The 20,394-nt window shown below is 35.2% G+C and overlaps 2 protein-coding genes across 4 annotated transcripts in view; one reads left to right on the top strand and one right to left on the bottom strand.

Annotated features, from left to right (window-relative positions):
* The window catches only part of LOC137396870 (nuclear nucleic acid-binding protein C1D-like), a 52,857-nt gene extending 49,216 nt beyond the window's left edge, over positions 1 to 3,641 (bottom strand). The window contains exon 1 of one of the 2 annotated variants that reach the window (XM_068083172.1): positions 3,523 to 3,641. The gene's annotated coding sequence lies outside the window, so the exon portion shown is untranslated. Of the gene's footprint in view, positions 1 to 3,499 lie in introns of both variants that reach the window. The other variant, XM_068083173.1, reaches the window with a different exon arrangement.
* A 466-nt stretch (positions 3,642 to 4,107) lies between these two features.
* On the top strand, positions 4,108 to 19,064 carry LOC137396687 (uncharacterized protein C1orf198 homolog). 2 transcript variants are annotated; one of them, XM_068083003.1, is made up of 8 exons: positions 4,108 to 4,400; positions 5,153 to 5,203; positions 7,816 to 7,955; positions 9,376 to 9,553; positions 11,313 to 11,355; positions 11,643 to 11,708; positions 16,656 to 16,834; positions 18,268 to 19,064. In XM_068083003.1, exons 1-8 carry the CDS (start codon positions 4,125 to 4,127, stop codon positions 18,334 to 18,336), a joined length of 1,002 nt encoding a protein of 333 aa, XP_067939104.1. In that variant the 5' UTR covers positions 4,108 to 4,124; the 3' UTR covers positions 18,337 to 19,064. The 2 variants fall into 2 exon arrangements, with proteins under 2 accessions (XP_067939104.1, XP_067939103.1); XM_068083002.1 differs by having other exon boundaries at positions 11,520 to 11,708.
* The last annotated feature ends 1,330 nt before the right edge of the window (positions 19,065 to 20,394 follow it).

The following is a 20,394-nucleotide window of genomic DNA, read 5'->3' as shown; positions in this document are numbered from 1 at the left end:
CAAGATGTTCATAGATTAGGAAAGGTTGAAAATATTAAAACAGATAACACAGGGAAAAAAATACCAAGACCTATAAAACTGTCCACAGAATCAAAAGAACAGAAATGGGATTTACTAAAGAGAATAAATGCTCTCAGGGCAAATAATATCTTTTCTAAGCCAGACTTATCCCCTGATGAAAGAGAGGCGGATTTTCGTCTCAGGGAGGAGTTAAAAAAAGTCAGAGTGGACAATCCAACCTACACTTACAAAATAAAAAACAACAAAATTATACAGCTGGAAAAGGCAGCCACAAACTAGGCCCACCCAAAAATGATATTATATCACCTAGAAATGCTATCAAAATATTATATTTCAACAGCAATTCTATACTAGGCAAACTAGACATTATCAAGGCGCAGGTTGAAGTCTATAAACCAGATATTGTGGGTATAACAGAGACCAAAATTGATAGCAACTTCGATGATAATGAGCTTTTAGGGAATAGGTTCACCGTATATAGAAATGATAGGAAACAAGGGGCTGGCGGCGTGTTGATAGCAATTCGCAATTCATCACCAATAAACATAATCAGAAACATAGCTGGCCCTGGCGAGTCTCTCATGACGACGGTGTCGTTTTTCTCCCAAGTCTCATTGGACATAGTAATACTTTATAGACCCCCCAGTGAGTACAACCTTGAAAACCTCCATGGCTTACTCAGCGACAGAAATTCCAGATATCCACTAATTTTATTTGGAGACCTTAACTTACCAGACATAGACTGGACATCCGGTTTAGGCCAAATTAGGAGATCATCAGTAAGGCAATCATTTCATCAAGAGGCACTGGACATTTTTAAATGCTCTGATCTCTCACAACTAGTTCGCGACCCCACCCATATAAAGGGTAACACACTAGATTTGTTCTTTGTCGAAAATAGCCTTTTTGATCAACTTGATTTTGATACATTGCTTCAACCTGGGATTTCAGATCATGATATGATCATAACAGAAGTTCAACTCCCAAATAGCAACAGCAAAACGAACCATGATAAATGTGTAACTAGGTATAACTTTAGCGAAGCAAACTACGAAGAAATTGACTTTCTGTTTTTTGAGTTGTTATTACGAACTGAACAAGAGAATTTATCTGCCCAGACTCTATGGGAAATTTTTAAAAACACCACCTTGTCCGCCCTAAAAGAATTTGTCCCAACATTACTATCTAGACCCAGAGGAAAGCCATGGATGTCACGATCTCTTCTACGAAATATTAGTAAAAGAGATCGTGCTTACCAAGTTTACAAAAAATACCCAACACAGCAGAACTTTGAGTACCTTAAAGGAATGAAAATCGCCGTTAAAACGGAAGTGAGTAATTCAAAGACCGATTTTATAGAGTGTCACATCACCAATGAACTAAAAGTTGGCAACACCAAACCGCTTTACAATATGATTAACAAATCTAGGGGAAAATCAAACAATATCAGCTGTCTAGAAAACACAGATCCAGAGGGAATTGCTAATTCCCTAGCAGACTTTTTTTCTTCTGTGTTCAATGAAACCACCTTTGCATGTCCAGACTTTTCTTTAAAATCACCGCCAGTTCAGCCGATGAGTAAAATTTGCATAGATATTGCGGGTGTAAAAAATCTAGTTACAAATCTCGATGTCAGAAAGGCAACTGGACCGGACAAAATATCATCTTATTGTCTTAAAGAGTTCAGTAAGAACGTTCCAAAATTTTTACCCGTTTTTGTTTCGGTGCTGAGGGCCAGTTTAGAGCAATCCTATGTGCCTCTCGACTGGAAACTGGCTGATATTGTCCCAATTTTTAAGAGTGGTAGGCGGGACCTACCGCAAAACTACAGGCCAATAAGTTTGACCTCAATAACCTCAAAGATAATTGAGCACATTATCTCTAGTTCTATGTGGCAGCATTTAAGTAGTTTTAACCTTTTAAGTGACAATCAGCACGGCTTTCGCAAACATTTTAGCACTACCACCCAATTATTGGATGTTACACATTTTGCTTCTAAAGCACTGGCAGAACGCCGAGAGTATCACATAGTCTCGTTTGATTTTGCAAAGGCCTTCGACAAGGTGCCCCACCAACTTTTAATACACAAATTGAAGGCTTACAGATTTGATACAGGTACCCTCAAATGGATAGAAGCGTGGCTCAGAAACAGAGCTTCTGTAGTTCAAGTGAATGGTTATACATCACATAATTTTAGTATTAAATCAGGAGTACCTCAGGGCTCAGTGCTGGGACCCCTATTGTTTATTCTTTACATCGATGACTTGCCACTCTGTGTGAAAGACGCTGACTGTCGACTGTATGCCGATGATACTCTGCTGTGCATGGATTTGACAAACACCAGCCAGCTGGCTTTGCAGACTAACGTTACAGCATTACAGCATTGGGCCACACAGTGGGGCATGACATTTAATCCAGAAAAGTGTATCCACATGCAGGTGGGCAGGTCGACACCAGATTTTAAACTTTTTATGAACGGAATTTTTATACCACAGGCGAATGGTCTGAAATATTTGGGGGTTTTCATACAAAGCGACATCAAGTGGCACGAGCATATTTTAAACATTACTAAGAAAAGTAATAAGGCACTCGGACTTATCCGACGCTGCCTTTTTAATGCAAGCATATCAACAAAAATTGTCGCCTATAACACAATTGTTCGACCATTACTCGAATATGCCTGTCAGGTATGGTCACCGCACGCAAAAGGCTTAACTGACAAATTAGAAACAATTCAAAGACGGGGGGTTCGATGGATTTTCAGACTCGGGCCTATGGATAGTGTCACAGAGTGCATGCGTGTAAATAACATCCAAGAACTAAAAGATAGAAGAGAAGATTTGGATTTGAAATTTTTAAAAAGAATTGAGTTTGGTCTATATGAACTAGACCTCAATAACTATATCTCTTTTAACCCATCCCACCAAACCCGTCATGGAGTAGTCCACCCACATTTTAGGATAGACCAATATAAGCACTCTTTTTATAATAGAATGGCACCGAATGTTGTGGGTCAGGGCGTTGATGACTCCCTCAGTTTTTAATACGATCTTAGTGTTGCAACAAATTAGGTTTTAGCGTTCTTATCAATCATTTTATCTCAAATTTTATGTTCATATAATGCCCTCGGGCGTATTGGACAGATTCGAATATATATATATATATATATATATATATATATATATATATATATATATATATATATATAACAATGCGCATGTGCAGCATGGCCATCTTCAACAGATGAATAAACGTGGTATAAAGTTATAACAAAAGTATGCACATTATTCAGTGCATCATACGACCTCCCCTTAGATATCCCTTATAGGAAGAAGCCAAAAAAAATTAAAAAGTGCGTTTGTTTTAATGGTTGGTAAAAAAGACCCGAAGGTTGACGTGTATCATATGAGTGTTTCGGTGTGTTATTGTATGTATCTCGTATAACCTCACTAAATTTTACTCTAAAGATTATACTCACAGTATTTTACTCTTGAAACAAACCTTTATATTCTAGAAACTGTCGTCCAAATATCAAGAAATTAGTCTGATAGCTAGGTAATAACGCTGCAACGCACGGGTTTACAAATAATTGCAACTGCTAGAAATGGACTAGCTAAAACCTAAGATCACTCAACTGTCAGCTCATGCGAGTCGCAGTACAAGCGACCCCTTTATCAAATTTTCACCGAATTGATCAATTTCCTGTTCTAATAGCGCTGTGAGCATTTTATTCGTGTCCAAATTCACTCGCCCGTCGTAGCGTAGTACAGAACTACAGATGTAGTTCTGTAGCACGCGATAGCGCTTGAATTACCACATCGCATTCTCAATAAAATACGTATAGCATACCTATTAGATGAATAATGACAAGTACGATGTGCGTAATTTTTTTAAATTTTATAATTAATTAAACAGATTGCTATAAAATTTACTGCTTGCCCTATATTAAAAAGTAATTACTAATTAGTAAATAAACGGCTAATGAAGTGTCATCACAACTTCAAAAGGCTACATCAAAAAAGGCAAAGGCGATCAGTTTAGGGCTAGCCGATTATAAAGCGGTTTCATTAGGTTTGTTTTGGTTGACTGTACACTACGTTATTATGGATAAAACTCAAGAAATAAGTTATTTTTCTTCTTTGAATAAAATGTGTTGTGAGATAATGAAAGAAAAAGTTAGTTTTACGTCGCTGTTAGGCGATCAATGGGACAGCCTACCCTTAGAAGAACAAGATTCCCTTCTTGACGAGCATTTTGTAGCGCCGCACATCCAGCAACTTTATAATGCTACAAACTGCGAGGATGAAAAGGATGATACTCCTAGCTTTTTTCCAGTGTTTAAAATTAAAGGTGGACAAAAAATTGTAGAGGATGATGAGGTAAACGCTAAGGGTATTTCCTATTTCATAATATTGCAGTTTACTAGATGAAAGGAATTATTCCTACATTTATGCTCTAGAATTTCATAAATAGGTTAATTATTGTAACTATAAAAGCCTATTTTAAATAGCATGAAGCATACGTGTGATTTTAACAGAAAGTTATTCGTGAATTAAGCATAATTATAAATATGTAGTGATAGTACTGAGGCTGCAATGCCGTTCAGCTTGATAGTAGCTAATGGCAAAATTGGAACAATATTTTTGAAGTTAGTTGAAATATCTGAGCTAAATCTATATAATCTAAATATTTGCTTCCATCTAAAAATAATATTATTTTTAGATGGAAGCAAGTTTCATAGTAATTAAGATTACATTGAACTTGATTGAAGCAATCCTCATGGTAATTGAAATTTAGATTTCCAGACTTAATTAGGCCTACCATTAAATTTTTTTTACTATGATAGAACAGCAACGCAACCTTTTTGAAGACAAACAAATTGGCTGCAACTTACGGTTTCATTTGTATTTATGCAACGAGAATCTATTGCTGAAAGCTAGAAGGTAGACATTTACAAGTCATGTAGACCCTACCTTTTCATACAATTTTATTGATCTGACAAGTAGAATTAAATTTACATGTTGACTGTTTTTGTGACACTTTATCTTGTAGTTGCTAATCTCTTTGCTATAAGGTAGACTTAGGTCTATAGCTATGTTGTGAAATTTGTAAAACCGCCTTCTGCTTTTAGGGGGAGACATGGCAGGATGAGCACTCTGGTCCCTTTTCTTGGGAAACTTCAGTAAGTTTTAGACAATGTTTGTCTGACTTGCTCTCAACCAGTGATAATTGATCGAGTCACTAGTCTGGTATCATACACTTCATGAGCTCACAACATTCTAGTATCATTGCGAGGTAGTGCAGTCAAAAGGCTAATTGTTTTTTCTGCTATCCAATTGGGTGCAAGGGGTAAACAACAACATCTTGACCAATTGCTGTGATAATTGCTGCTCTTGTTAGACTAAAATGTTTTGCTCTGGTTGGGGTCTTTTTAAAAGTTTGTGATTTGCGAAATGCACATTGGCGAGTTATCTAGTTATCTATAGTTATTCACATTCTCTAGTTATCTAAAAATGCCTTCCATTTTTAAACAATGCTGCATTTGGAATTATGCATACAAATTCTTTTTTTCTGTTTTGATGGACCCCAGCCAATTCCCATGATGTAACCCTTTTTATACAACGTGCATATAATGTAGCCTATTACCTCTAGAAGATAACTGTTAAATGAATGCTTATTACTAGGATTCGTTTTATTCGTAGTACACTATTCGTAGTACAATATAAATAAATCTCAGGGTTTGTCGTTTGTCATCCGGAGGTCCAGTTATAGCGATAAAGTTGTGGGAATGAAAAATTTTGCTTCACTCTGGATTTGAACTCAGAATCTCTAGTTTTCTAGACATGCATACTATCCACTACAAGTCTAATTGGCGATAGACTTGATCCAATGACTTATTACATCGATTAAAATACCATGCTTGAAACGTTTGGGAAAATACTAATAGTTACTACTAGCTTAGTTTAGCCACTAGATGTGTTAGAGATTATTATGTGTAAAGTAACAATTATTAAGCTGGCTTTAGACACGGCTTTTAATATAGTAAATATTTACAATAGACTAGCTCAAGTTATAAGCTTAAGTCACCCAAATTCACTAGGTAATTATTTTATTACCCGTGCAACTTTGGGCATTTAGCTAGTTTATCCTATAGTAGCAATTTGAGATGTGAATTTAATCCATTCCAGACCCGATGTCGGATTTCAAAAAATTTTTCATTTTTGAATCCATTATTTCCATTTTAAATGAAGGAAAAAAAATTAATCCATTCTAATCCTTTTGAAATGATCCTACCTACCCCATAATAACTTCCATGACTATTACTATATAACTTCAATTATACTATATAGCGGAGTATGTTTAAATATGAAACGCTTTTATAATTAAAAATCTAAAATAAAAGAAATGAGCTATTAGTACAGTCATAAATGTACAGCATATTCTTGCCCTTAAAACAGCCGGATAGACTGTCAAATGAATGGCGGAGGAGGGAGCGAATTGATTGATTTTTGATTTTTTTTTGATTGATTTGAGTTTATTTTCATCATAAAAGCAGATGCACACAGAGACATAAACTAAATAAATATACATATTATGAATAAGCAGTCACAATACAATAAGGAGTGATGAAGGCCCACGTGCACAGTAGCAGGGCTAATCAAGGTGCTGGGCCCGAGTTGACAATTTTCTTAATACTGTATAATAATGTTCACATATTAAGACCTAAAGCTATCCCAATGAGTCAAGTAGATGCCTCTTTAAAGCAATTCTAAAACTATTTGAATTTTCGATGTACCTGATCGATATTGGTAAGTCATTACAAATACTGGACAACTGGTTAGTTAAGTGAAGGGAGGAGTAAGTGGCGATGCAGATGTATTCCTAACAGTACTCTATACATACAGGCTATTTTCGATATTTCCTCTATTACCTTAATTTGTAATGTCAGCAATTTCTCTATATTTTCATAAATTTTCGTTCTTAATTGAAAGCAAATAGTAGTACCTTTTTCATTATTAACATCTTTAATATCATCCTTATTTTAAAGGCTGGTACATATGGTTGGTGTGCTACAATACTTCCTTCCTAGCTCAGTCACTATCTTCATGTTTTCATATGACCTCTTCCTTTATCTCATTAGCTAACATCGTCTTGTCCCGCATAGTCGTCTTCTTTGTGGACTTTTTCTTAACGGTCACAAAAAAATTTGTTACCTAGCACACACAAAATTTCACTAAATGTGTTCTTGATTATGCCACAATAAACAGATGATGCTCACAAACACAACACAATTGAAAAGTATGCATTTATACAAGTATATATTATATAAAAGTCTGCATTTATACAAGTATATTATATAAAAGTATGCATTTATACAAGTATATATTATATAAAAGTATGCATTTATACAAGTATATATTAAATAAAAGTATGCATTTATACAAGTATAGGTTATATAAAAGTATGCATTTATACAAGTATATTATACAAAAGTTTGCATTTATACAAGTATATATTATATAAAAGTATGCATTTATACAAGTATATATTATATAAAAGTATGCATTATACAACCTTCCAAGAAAATTCTAAATTAAAAGTTCCCTTTTTTTACTAACCGCTGCACTTGTAAGCAAGCTCATGTTTCATAATTAACTGTAGTTTCAACTGAAAATTTAAGCTAAATTTTGTTTTCAGATTTTGAAAAATTTATTCCTCAAGCGACTTGTGTCCAAAGCACCGCAGTATTAGCGTTTAACAATCCATAATTGAGCTTTATTCTTTATACTGCAGAGCCAGTCTGAGTTTTCAATGGATTTCAACAACACAGAGACACTTAGGAACAAAACCTTCGACGTCAAACGCCCAAAATCTCCACGACTCGCGAGGAGTGGAAGTGGGGAGCTCGCTGGTCGATTTGGTGCACTAGAACGGTAGGAGCTCAACTCGGCAGTTATGAGTCGTGACAATCATGTCTTTTCACTTGTGTTGTTTTGCTGAGACTTTTGAATGACAAAGAGTGAGACTTTCTGTTTATATTTTATTTTCAATGTACAGGAATTTAGCAAACAATCTTAAGTAATGGAATGCTAGTGTTCTGTGTGTGATATGAACTAGGTTTTCACCCTAACATGAAATAACTAGGTGAATACCCGGTGTTGCTTGAGTAGTAAAAAGGTTTTGGGCAGAAAATTTTCTTTTTATCAACATAAACAACATTTACCATTCCAACTTTTAGTATGTACTGTTTTTTTTGTGTGTTATTTTTATTTTGGTGCTTTGTTTTTATTTTTATGTAATTCATACTGTACCGGCTGCAGTGCCTACTATAGCTCTATACTAATTACAATAGACTTGTTGGCCATGCGAGTTTAAGCATTGTGCTTCACATATGGCATCATATTTTTCTTCCAGTATGTTTCACTCATAATGCTATGTTAAGCGTGAAGCCATGAAAGATTGGCAGGTTAATAAGTATGTGTACAACTTATTCTATAGTATAGCCAGTTGGACACCGTAGTGTATTGAATAAACGCTTGTCTGCAATTCTGCATGTTCAGTGCCATGCAGTGTTCTGGGGACACTGTCTGCGGAACTGGAGGTTCTGAGTTCCAATCCAGTGCAAAGCGGATTTTTCATTCCTAAAGTTTTATCGCTATAACTGGACAGACAGAATACAGACAAACACTGAGATTTATAGATAAAGATAACATCTATCATGTTCATTAACTTGACCAAAATCTTTTGTAAACCAATTATTAATTTAATTAATAAATTTAATTTAAATTTAAATTAAATTAAAAAATTAATTGTAAATTAAATTAAATGCTAATTATTAAAAATGAACTTACAAAAGATTTTGTAGATTGTATCAGAAAGTATCGATATTTTTCCATCATTTGCGATAGTTTTTGATGTTTGAGGTGATCTGACTGGTAGGATGTTTTAAGATTAAAATCTACACAACTTGATCACCGTTAAAACACTCAGAAAAGAATAGGTGCGAAATGACATCACTAGTAGTTATCGTTGCGATAGTTGATATTGGCTATTGCGATCAAGTTGCAGCATTGCATGACTCTATCCTGTCGGTCTGTTTTCAGCTATAGACCTCATAATTGTCCTTTCGCTTGATCTGATCGTCTTAACCGCGATCAAGTTTGGTCGATTTTTATCGACGTCAAAAGTAATCGCAAATGATAAAAAAATACTACTACAAAAAAATTACTAAAATTTTGTGTAAATCTTTAACTGCATGTTCAGACTTGTCGGTTTCTAACCATTTGAAGTTGTCTGCTCTCAGTATGTTAGCAATAATTTCACATTTCCACATAAAACTTATTTGCTTGACAGCGCTGGCAGCACAGACTTTCAGCAGCTGCGGCACATCTGGGAGACTCATCTCTCTCTTACACCAGCCGACGACGCTACACCCCCTCTCTCCTCCCTCCTCTCCAAGTCACAATCCTCTCTCAGTGGAGAGTTGTCTGCCTTGAACAAAAAACTGTCCGCATCCGTAAATAGCATTGTGGTGAGTTAAGGTTTTATATTTTTATTGTGAATTGCTTTTCATTGATCGAAAGACCGATCACGCCCTCGTTAGTTATTAACAGGCGAGTTGTTATTAAGTGAGCAACTGACAGCACAGATGACAGCTTGTCATCGTGACAGCCAAAATAAGCTTCTGGGACTGAAGGCTTCAGCTAAAAAAAGTAGCGAGAGTCCAAAAGTTATCAACTGCATGGCTCTGGTCGGAGCTTGCGTTTTATTGAACACCGTAATGTTAATGAATCCAATAATTACTTTATTTGTTCGCATTCCATCGGTTTTTTGATGTCATCAAGCTGTTTGCCCATGCGCTCGTTCTCGAAAAAGTCGCCATATTTGTAGAAAACGATAGTTTTTCTTTTATTTACTAGTACTTTTTAGTGTTGTTTTGATACTATAATAAAAAAATTGCAAACAAAAGCATCGTTTCAAAAATTCAATTATTCTGTAATGTGGCGCGGTGGCTGAATAGTGCAGCTGTTAAAGTGCTGATAACACACAGAGAATAACTACCATAAATCCTCATGTATAAGCTGCACCTGTGAGCCTAAAATTTTGTTTACAATTAGGGGTGCGGCTGATACTCGCAGTCTGAATGTTATACCTGTAAACTTCCCACTACAAGGTTAAGATGTAAGAAACTTAATTAAACTGATAAAGGACCGCCACGTGTGAAAACTAACCTTACATAAAATGAAAAGTATAAAATTTAAATAAATATAACTGTATAAAAGAATTATATCAAATATTAATAGATTTAAATGAGATTTTTTATAATAATAGTTATTAATACAATTTGAATTAGCTGTGAAAATGTGCAAATACTAAAAGAAATTTATTGAACAATAAGACGCTAGGAAATATGCAGTACTTGAGCGCGTGTAATGAGGTCAAGGTCATGCGACTTCACAACGCTTGATTCCATTTGTCGGGTTGCTTTTCATTGATACTAAAAATTGTAGCAGCATTTCGGTTGATAGTTTCCAAAGCTGCTTTCACAACTTTCAATTAGAACACGGCGTCGTGTTTTGCCATTTTCGTTGACATGAGTTACGAAATGTGCTTGTTGATTTGGTACTTGTTCCCTGTAGTTTGCTAAAAGCACAATATTTTCTGAGCAAAATTTTAACTCCTTTTGAAATTTGATTGTTTCAACTTAAGATATTTCCATTATCCTGCGGAGTGGAAATGTGTTTATATTATATTATCACTGATGTTGGCCGATTTTAAAAGGCCATTTCAAGCCTCATGAAAGATTACCTCAGTACATAAGGGAAAAACTAACAAACTTTCAATGCTGGTGAAAATCAACAAGAGTGTAGCCTCGAGTGCTAGAAAGTATAATCAGATCTTGACAGCCAAAGAGGCCTTGAGCTAAATACGTTGAATTATAAAATATTTTTTAAATAATTTTTTTATAAAGTTCTGACATCCCAGATGATCCAGTTCAGGGTATAAAGGAAGTCATTAAATTGTGAAATCACAAACATATTTTACTAATTTTCACAAACAGTTGATACAACTTTAATTTAAAACACAGCCAATGGAATAGCATGAAAATAGTAAACATGAAATAGCTGTAACAGTATTTATATCTTGAGTGCAGTATCGACTTATCAGACCACCCCTTACAAACTGATGCTTTTATTTTTAATCTCATTAATCTCATAAAATGTTTTTCAAGGCAGTTGAAAATATTTTTATTATTTGGTTACAAAATAGTATGTTTATTTTATTTGCAGGAATGCGAGGATGAGACAGAGGAGACAAATGAGACTACTCAAGGTACAGCTATATTACTCTAAACACCCTATATGACTATATATGACTATGTATTATTATATGACTCTGTATGACTATATATGACTATGTGTTACTATATGACTCTGTGTTACTATATGACTATATGTTCTTATAAGTCCCTCTTGCTGACTATTAGAGTTTTTTAGCCATTACTCCTGTGGTAAAAAATCCAGTGAAGCCAGTTGAAGAGGACGCTCCCCACCCATCCCCAAGCACATCAGTTAAATTTGAGTCTCATACCAAGGTTGATACTAAAGAGCCTGTTGTAGCTAAAGAGCAGGTGGCCCCATTAGCTACCAAGGAAGATGATGAAGATATTGCTCATGCTATGGAAGGTGAGCATAACTCCTGTCTTTGGAACTTCTCTGGTCATTATTTTTGAAAGAGTTATTTTTTTCATGTAACAATCTTGTAAGTCTGTGCTTTGATCTGTTTTTAGATCTAAAATTACGCAAATGAATTTTCATTATCTTCAAAAAAAATTGTTATTTAATTAGTAAGGTTTTGAATGCCTTTACCAGAAAGATATAACACAGCATGAGTATTAACCCTTTGAACCCAGGACGTGCGTCAATGTATGTCAGTATCCCTGGGAGATTTGCCAAAAACTAGGACAATTTGAAACTTTTGTTATATGTACCTAAATCTGCTCCTATTCAAATGATATTTGGTGAAACACTGGAAAACAACACAGAGCAAATGAAACCAATTAAAAAAAGCTTTAAAAATTTTTTGGGCAAGAGATTTTAAAATCTATAGCATTTTCCAAGTGCAGTAAAAATGTTTGCTGTACCTTCATATTCATTGAGCGCGTGTTGATCATCATTTTCTGACACAAAATCATCAGCAAAATTAAAGTTAGTATCATTTAATTCTACGTCTGCATCACTATCATCATTATTGTAATAATAAGGAAGGAAGTTGGTAAAGGTATCTGAAAATGGTAAAATATGTAAATAAATCTTCTGGTCTAACACTCCGTGCAAGAATTAATTTGATTGGTTTGCGCTGTTACTTGGAGACAGCATTTGTAATTAGAGCCATGTGAATAAAGGGAGGAATATGTGACAGAATACTGGCCATCAGGGTTCAAAGGGTCAACTTGACAATTCTAGACTTTTCAGACGGGTGCTAGACATGTGCACATTCTCTGCTAACAAGAATACAGGTTTGAAGATTCATAGCATGTTATTTGAATGTTTGGACCAGAAGGTGGTTGAGTAATAATTTGGACAAGTATAATTGATGTAAATTTGGGGAACTGCAGTAAAATGTGATATGATTTATGGAGGCAAAATTAGGAGTAATGTTACTTTTAACTGTTTATTGAAAATGAGAAGACAACTCCATATTTTGTATTTTGTGGCAGCTCAAATACACTCGAACCAGGAGTTACATCTATTATAAAATGTATTGTCCGTTTTCTCAATTAATGCTAAAAAACGACTATGGAAAAAAACCGAATTTTGGCGAATTTTGTTGCACGTTTGTGGATTTGTTGAAATTTGTGCTAGACGTACGGTGTTTTTTCTCACAAGTGCAGCGAGATAGGTTACCATTCAAATCGAATTTGAGAACTTGCCAAGACTTCAAACTTTAGGTTGTATGGAATTTTTATGTAGTGCGAAGCAAAGAGTTCACATAAATTCATTACCTTATCTGGAATTTATCTGTTTTTTCAATCTGTTTTTTCAATTTTTCAATTTTGTTGAATTTCACTCTTTTCATCCTAAATAATTTCCAACGTCTGTCATTTGAAGCTTTTTGAAGCATTGTGGTTTTGTTACTGATGGGAAGAAATAAAAAGTGGAAAATATAAAAATAATACAAAGTCTAAAAGCTATGTTAGTTGAGACTTCATCTAGTTTAAATTACAATACACCCCTTGTATCCCTATCATTACCATGTATTGCTGAGAATACACTTACATTCATGTCTCATTATATTTTTTATTGGTGTAGTTTTTATATATAATTTAATTTGTTGTATTGTTTTATATGTTCATTAATGGTTTAGTTGCAGGTTCTGAGTTGTTGAGTGAAATTACAGTGGATGCCTATGAGAATACTTGTTCCATGATATGGTTTTAGCATATGAAGCAGATATCAAAACGAATAAACTGCAAATGTAGAGCTTTGAATGTGCATGTATAACAGACATGTGCAAAATCCGGCCCGGGTGTCAAAAGCGGCCTGTGGTCAATTTTCATCCGGCCACAGCCTCGGTCAGAAAATCAATAACGTCTGGTGCACTTGTAGATATAACCCGGTTTACTGGCATTCACACGGCTCTGTTTACAAAAGCTGTTTCTAAGTAACAGTGTAAACCAATCAAATTAATTCTTGCACAGGATGTTTAAACAGAAAATTCCCTTCCATTTGTAACATTTTCAAATGTCTTTATCTACCTCCTTCGTTGTAATAACAAATTTTATTAGAACGATATCGCGAAAAGGTCGATACGACTCATTTGTTGGTAGGTCATAAACAATTGTGATGCAATTAAAGATTTTTAGCATACTACCCTAGGACACTTATGTATTCGCCTCATCTAACTTTCGCGTTTTCGCGGAGTCATCCTCTCGCGAAAATTTCATGTGCAAAACTAAACTATCATAACGAACGAGCGAAAACGCGAAATTAAATAGCTTTGTTCATTGATAGTCCAAGAAACAAATGGTAGCAAGCGATCAAATTGCATTATCGACCTCGCCCACACCATTCTACCTGCGGTTCACAATTACAAACTAGCCCAAAATTGAAATTTTTTTCTTATCGGTGAACCAGGCCCGTATTTCCTGGGGCGGCTGGCCGGTTGAGCCCAACTTTTTAGGAACTTTCCGCGGCTAAGTACTGTCAAACTCGGATAACTCGCCCTTGGATAAAATGTAACATTTCATCTCAAACACAAGGTTAACTCGAACAGATTTGTTTGGTCAGTTCTCACACAATGATAAATTGCCTCAGATAACTCGACCTCAACATCATTTATTCGAAAAATTATTTGCCCAACGGCTATGGAGACGGTTTTTATCGCTGTAGAATATTACTTTATTCGAAGCCATAGAGACAAACATCAACTTTTAGTAGTTCTTAGGCGTCATTATTATCATCATCAGTGGCAAAATATTCTTGTTAACCACCTTTATAAACGTTTGCAAAATATTAAGTTTTACCAAACATCTGCTTGGCCATGTCCCATCGAAAGCGTGGAAACCTCCGTATGAACTTAAAATAAAATCGGCAAAATTGATCTTTGTTAAAACGCTCAAAAAAAAAAGATGTCTTTTTTCTGAGCGTTTAACTGCGGTCAAGTTTTGCCTAAAAATTTAAAAACTTCTCGTCAGTCACATCACCTAAAACAAAAAAATCTCAAAAAATAGAAAAATGTTGATACTTTCCGATAAAATTTTTTTAAAACTTCACACGAGAGGCCCGGCTGAGGCCCTACATAAGAAAAACCTGTTGGGGGCTTACACGGCCCCCTTCAACACCCATAACTAGTGTTCATAACTAGTCGCCTAACATTAGCCGCCCCAACTTGCAACCAGTGAATACAGGCCTGCGGTGAACTGAACCTGAGGAATCTAATTATGTTTGTTCCACTGCATTTATTTTCACATCACCTTATTTTCGCGCTCATCAGAGCTGCGAAATTAAGTTGCAGTGAAATTTTACTCTGTATGCCACTCATGAAACTAAATACTAGCGAAATATAAGTGTCCTAGGGTATTTATAATTTTCTACTATATTTGAGTCATGAAATGATTAAGAACATGTGCTCAATGGATATGATGCTACTGTAAATGTTTTTACGAGTTTTTCAAAATCGTACGTACTTTTATAGTTTTGGCCTGAGTAATGGTGAATTTTTTTTCTGTTCGATGACATTTGCTGTGGGTTGCCCGACTTTTTTACTAATGTTTTACCAAATATCATTGTATTATGAGCATGTTTAGTTATATTTAATAAAAGTTTTAAAACTTCAAATCGTTGGACAGATTGCCTAGGGTTACTGAAGCGCAACCCTTTTTTATGTTTCAAATGTAATTTGTACCCAATAGTACATTTACTTCTGTTCAACTGTTACAAAAAAGTTAGTGTTAAAAAAGTGAACTTGAGTGAATATTAAATTTTAATTATAATGTCAATGCAATTTTGTCATGCATGTTCCAAATGAATCAAAACACATACTTAAAGGTTGACCTGCAACAAAATTCACATTACAGTTATTTGGTATCAAAAGATTCACCATGTCTTACTCTGTTGTGTTGTAGGTGCAAAATATGTGGATTACAAGCTCTTAAAAGCTCAAAAACGAAAAGCCGCCGTAGATTAGAATCAGTTTATTTCTCTGACGAAGTCATTATAGTTTGGTTATTGTTTTGTCACTTAATGTTCTCACGTGAATTGAAAGGAGTTTATTTAAATTAATTGCTGTTATTTGTAAAAAACGTCCGCCAAGGTTGGCTTTCTAAATTTTTAACACACCAAATCTGGCCTCCTTTGCAAAAAGTTTGGACACCCCTGATGTAGAACATCAATAGCACCAGTCGTTTATGTGACATGGGGCGATTTTTATGGCTAGCCTTGGTTCCCAGTGCAGTAGGTATAGAGTAGGTATAGAGTAGGTATAGAGTAGATATAAAGTAGTTATAGAGTAGGTATAGAGTAGATACAGAGTAGGTATAAGGTAGGTATAGAGTAGATATAGAGTAGATATAGAGTAGGTATAGAGTAGGTATGGAGTAGTTATAGAGTAGTTATAGAGTAGGTATAGAGTAGGTATAGAGTAGGTATAGAGTAGGTATAGAGTAGGTATAGAGTAGGTATAGAGTAGGTATAGAGTAGATATAGAGTAGATATAGAGTAGGTATAGGGTAGGTATAGAGTAGGTATAGAGTAGATATAGAGTAGGTATGGAGTAGGTGTATAGTAGATATAGAGTAGGTATAGAGTAGATACAGAGTAGGTATAAGGTAGGTATAGAGTAGATATAGAGTAGATATAGAGTAGGTATAGAGTAGGTATGGAGTAGTTATTGAGTAGGTATAGAGTAGATATAGAGTAGGTATAGAGTAGGTATAGAGTAGGTATAGAGTAGGTATAGAATAGGTATAGAGTAGATATAGAGTAGGTATAGAGTAGGTATAGAGTAGGTATAGAGTGGGTATATAGTGGATATATAGTAGATATATAGTAGGTATAGAGTAGGTATAGAGTAGGTATAGAGTGGGTATATAGTAGATATAGAACAGCTCAACATAATGCTATATTTGTCAGATGACATCATCAAGCTGTCTGAAATACAAACCAGCATGAAAGAGAGTCTCGCTGGTGCCAGAAGCACAGCAAATGAAGAGGTCAAGTCAACCACTGAAGCCGTCAAAGAGAAAGAAGATATCTTGACTAAGTTTGGAGTAACGTTCAGTTATGGAGATAGCCCAGACGCACCCAAACAGGTGAGTACTGGTTTCGTTGTGTCTGTTGTAATAGCTTAGTAATTCCGAAAGGTTTTTCATGTGCTTGTTTGGTGACAGATTTGACAGCTTATGGCAGGTTGTCGACATACGATTTATATTGAAAAAATCAAGCGGATAAACATTTGTTAACTTTTATTTCTTTTCTATTATGCAAAACCATATTTTGAAAATGAACCTCCACAAGATTTTCGTAGATTTTATCAGAAAGTATTGGTATTTTTCTATCATTTGAGATTGTTTTTGAGGTGATCTGATTGTTAAGATGTTTCAAGATTAAAATCGTAAAAACTTCATCACGATTAAAACGCTCAGAAGAAAATAGTGCGAAGTGAGTTATCACTAGTTATCGTTGCTATAGTTGATATCAGCTATTGCGTTCATGTTGCATCGTTACGCATTTCTCTTTTGTCACTCTCTTTGCAGCTATAGAGTTCATAATCACACTTTCGCTTGACCTGAGCAAGTTGAACCCCTATCAAGTTTTGTCAATTTTAATCTTGAAACATACTGGCAGTCAGATCACCTCAAGCATCAAAAACAGTCGCAAATGATAGGAAAATACTGATAGTTTCTGATAGAATCTACTAAAATCTTGTGCAAGTCCGTCTTTAAACTAATAACAGAATGTTTTGAATCTGTACTAATACCATTTTATTGTTTAGTGGTAGCCTTAGCTCACTACACTTTGGCCTCTGTTGCTCACCTACTCATTACATTTAATTGCCTTATAAACCGGTGGAACTGTCATGGACTAGTCCTGTTGTATAGTCAAATGTCTCGGAGCCCAGGCTATCTTTGTATCTGAACCCCATTAAAGGGGTAGGCTGGTAAACATTGTTTCACTTCTGTTGCTGGGATCGGCTTTCCTTTACTTGGTCAATGACAAATTGTTAAAGTGATGTTGTTTATGGTTTTGGTTGACGGAAGACGATTCAAAGAAACATGTTCACTCGTCTTTCACTAATCACTGAGTATCTCAGGCCTCTATGAAACCAAAACATTTTGAATTGTTACTCCTTTTGGTGTATTTTTTATGAGACAAGTGCCAGGGCTGCTGTCAGGAATTCTGTACGCCGTTCCAGTTCTCTTTCTACAATTTTCCAAAAATCGTGACTGCTTTATTTATGTGCACAATGAATTTATGTTCAGCATTTTTGGTTCAAATATATTTCGTGCAGTATATTTTCCATTCCTTTTCTAAGAGTAGATAGAATAGATATGAACTGTATTTATCACCAGTTAAAGATGTTCAAGGTAAATTATACCACGAAACAAAAATATAAATGAAGAATAGTAGAATAAAATAATGCTTGTTCGAAGCAAAAGCCCATTTTGCATAACGTTATTTTACAATATAGATTGCTAAGGTGTTAGTGTTCGGTATAATCAGATGCGATTACCCTTGTTTGTAGGCTTCTGCGGAGTCCGAAGAATCATCTGCACCCTTACCTGTGGGTTTTGACTTTTTGAGCTCATGGTAATGTACCTTGCTGGTACAGATCTAACATTGATTTAGGATACCGTCACACCTCTAGTAATCATTCATATTATTGGTGCACCTCTAAATGATTGCGTCATACAACTTACCAGGTTTTTAAATATCGACTTTAGTCTGGTTGTTATTTATTGCATCTCTTAATGTTGCCTATTGAGCCCATTTTAAAGATAGCGAGAAAGCTCAAATGGCTATTTATAATATTGGTGCAGCTCTATAAGCTGTTTTTATTATACTACCATTTGTCTAGCAGACTTATCAGATACCAGCACAGCTCTACCAGCTGTTTATAACACTCATGTTTTGTTTTGTACTGCCACTTGTCTAGCATAATTCTAACAAGATAGTTTTAGTAAATATTTATGTTACATGTACTGGTGTATTCCCCACAGCCTTGTCTCATACTGCTTCATAATAGATTTTTAATATACCAGAACAGCTCCTGTTGCTATTTATTATATTGGCGCATCCCTAACTAGCTTGTACTGTAATGTGCATCCATAGAAGATCTGGCAGCGTTATTTTTGTGTTTTTAGCTAATTTTGTTTGTGCAAAGAAGCTATAGACAGCTTATACTTTAGCGAACATATTTTTTATTTTATGTTTTTAACTTTTTACCTGTTTCTTATGTCTGGCTTTGCCACTCACTTGTTGTCTATTATAAGTAACACTCTAATCATGTTCAGTGAGGAATATATGCACTTTGTAAACTAATTGTGTGTCACATGGAAGGAATCTCATCATGTGTCCAAGTGGAGACAAACTTACTCAGTTAAGATTTGAATGCAAAGTCACTAGTTTAGGGGTTCCCCCAGGGAGGAATTATCTCTGGGGGAAAATTTTGAATATACAAGGGGGAACAGAGAGGTATCTTATGCGATAAATTTTTAATTTATGCCCTGCGGTGCCGTGTGAGTTTGGGTTTCATCATTTAACATTTTGGTTTTATCTACACTAGTTGCTAATAATGAGCTACTAGTCAGAACCCAGGTATAATTTTATGTGAACACATCCATTCAGATTTTGATTGGATAGTAAGTTAACCTAGTCATAAACCAATTCACTGCCATGCCAAAGGTCATGTATTGTTTCGTGTTGTATAAAAACTAACAATATGTTGTTATATGTTTAGATATGTGCAATAAAATGGGATCATAATTTGTATCAGTTGTTTTTAGTCGTGTGAGTTAAAAGTGTGTGGGGAACCAAATTTATGAAAAGGCTTAAGGGGGGAACTCAGTAAAAAAGGTTGGGAACCACACTAGTTCAACACAACTGCAAACTACTATATTACAAGCCATGTCCATTTGAAGCCACGGTTTGAAGTCGTGAAAAAAGATTACCTCATACTGGATTTGAACTCATGGCGTTGAGCAGAATATGGCACACTACCAACTGAGCCAATCAACCACATATTAGCATAGCAAAGTGATTGTATGTATAGTTATAACACCTGACAATCTCTTATGTCACATTAGACTGCCAGGGTACTAGTATGTACTACAATAATAGCCGTGTTCGTCTATTCGAAGCCACAGGTTGAGTTTGTAAAAAAAAGATTGCATTGTTCTCGATTCAAACTAATGGCACTTATTCGTGTAGCCTGACATGGTAACATCTGCACCAGTCAGCCATGTTAGATATCACCAAATACTTGTGTGCATACCTATTCTCTGTGCCAGGCTTCTAGTCTAGATTAGAGTAACACTACATCTTCTAAAGTTTTTCCAGAGATGTGTATAGAGAATGTATGCTGGCAGTCCTATGTGCTATGAGAGATCAGTGTGTAGTTATTATCTACTCCTCTACGCGGCTAGGTGGATGAGTGGTGAAGAAGGTAGTGCGCTTTCCTGGGTATCTGAATACCTGGGTTCGATTCCTGTGCTGGGCAATCTTTTTTCCTAATGCTCTTAATGTAGCTTCGGATAAACAGGTCTTATTAAAGACTAAATGAATGCCTGCCATTTTTTGGGTAATAAAAAAGTTTTTCCACAGAAAATTTATTTTTTTATGTAAAATATACAACATTTACCATTCTTACTTT

Source organism: Watersipora subatra, chromosome 5 (genome assembly GCF_963576615.1).
Source record: "Watersipora subatra chromosome 5, tzWatSuba1.1, whole genome shotgun sequence".
NCBI classification, from domain to species: Eukaryota; Metazoa; Bryozoa; class Gymnolaemata; order Cheilostomatida; family Watersiporidae; genus Watersipora; species Watersipora subatra.
This window is presented reverse-complemented; position numbering and strand designations above follow the sequence as displayed.

What these genes read in the sequence shown, in the direction of transcription:
- LOC137396687 (XM_068083002.1), top strand. Translation starts at nt 4,125, where the DNA reads ATGGATAAAACTCAAGAAATAAGTTATTTTTCTTCTTTGAATAAAATG. An exon ending in GACAAATGAGACTACTCAAG is followed by an intron (nt 11,356 to 11,519) that starts GTACAGCTATAT and finishes AGAGTTTTTTAG; the next exon opens with CCATTACTCCTGTGGTAAAA. An exon ending in TATTGCTCATGCTATGGAAG is followed by an intron (nt 11,709 to 16,655) that starts GTGAGCATAACT and finishes TATATTTGTCAG; the next exon opens with ATGACATCATCAAGCTGTCT.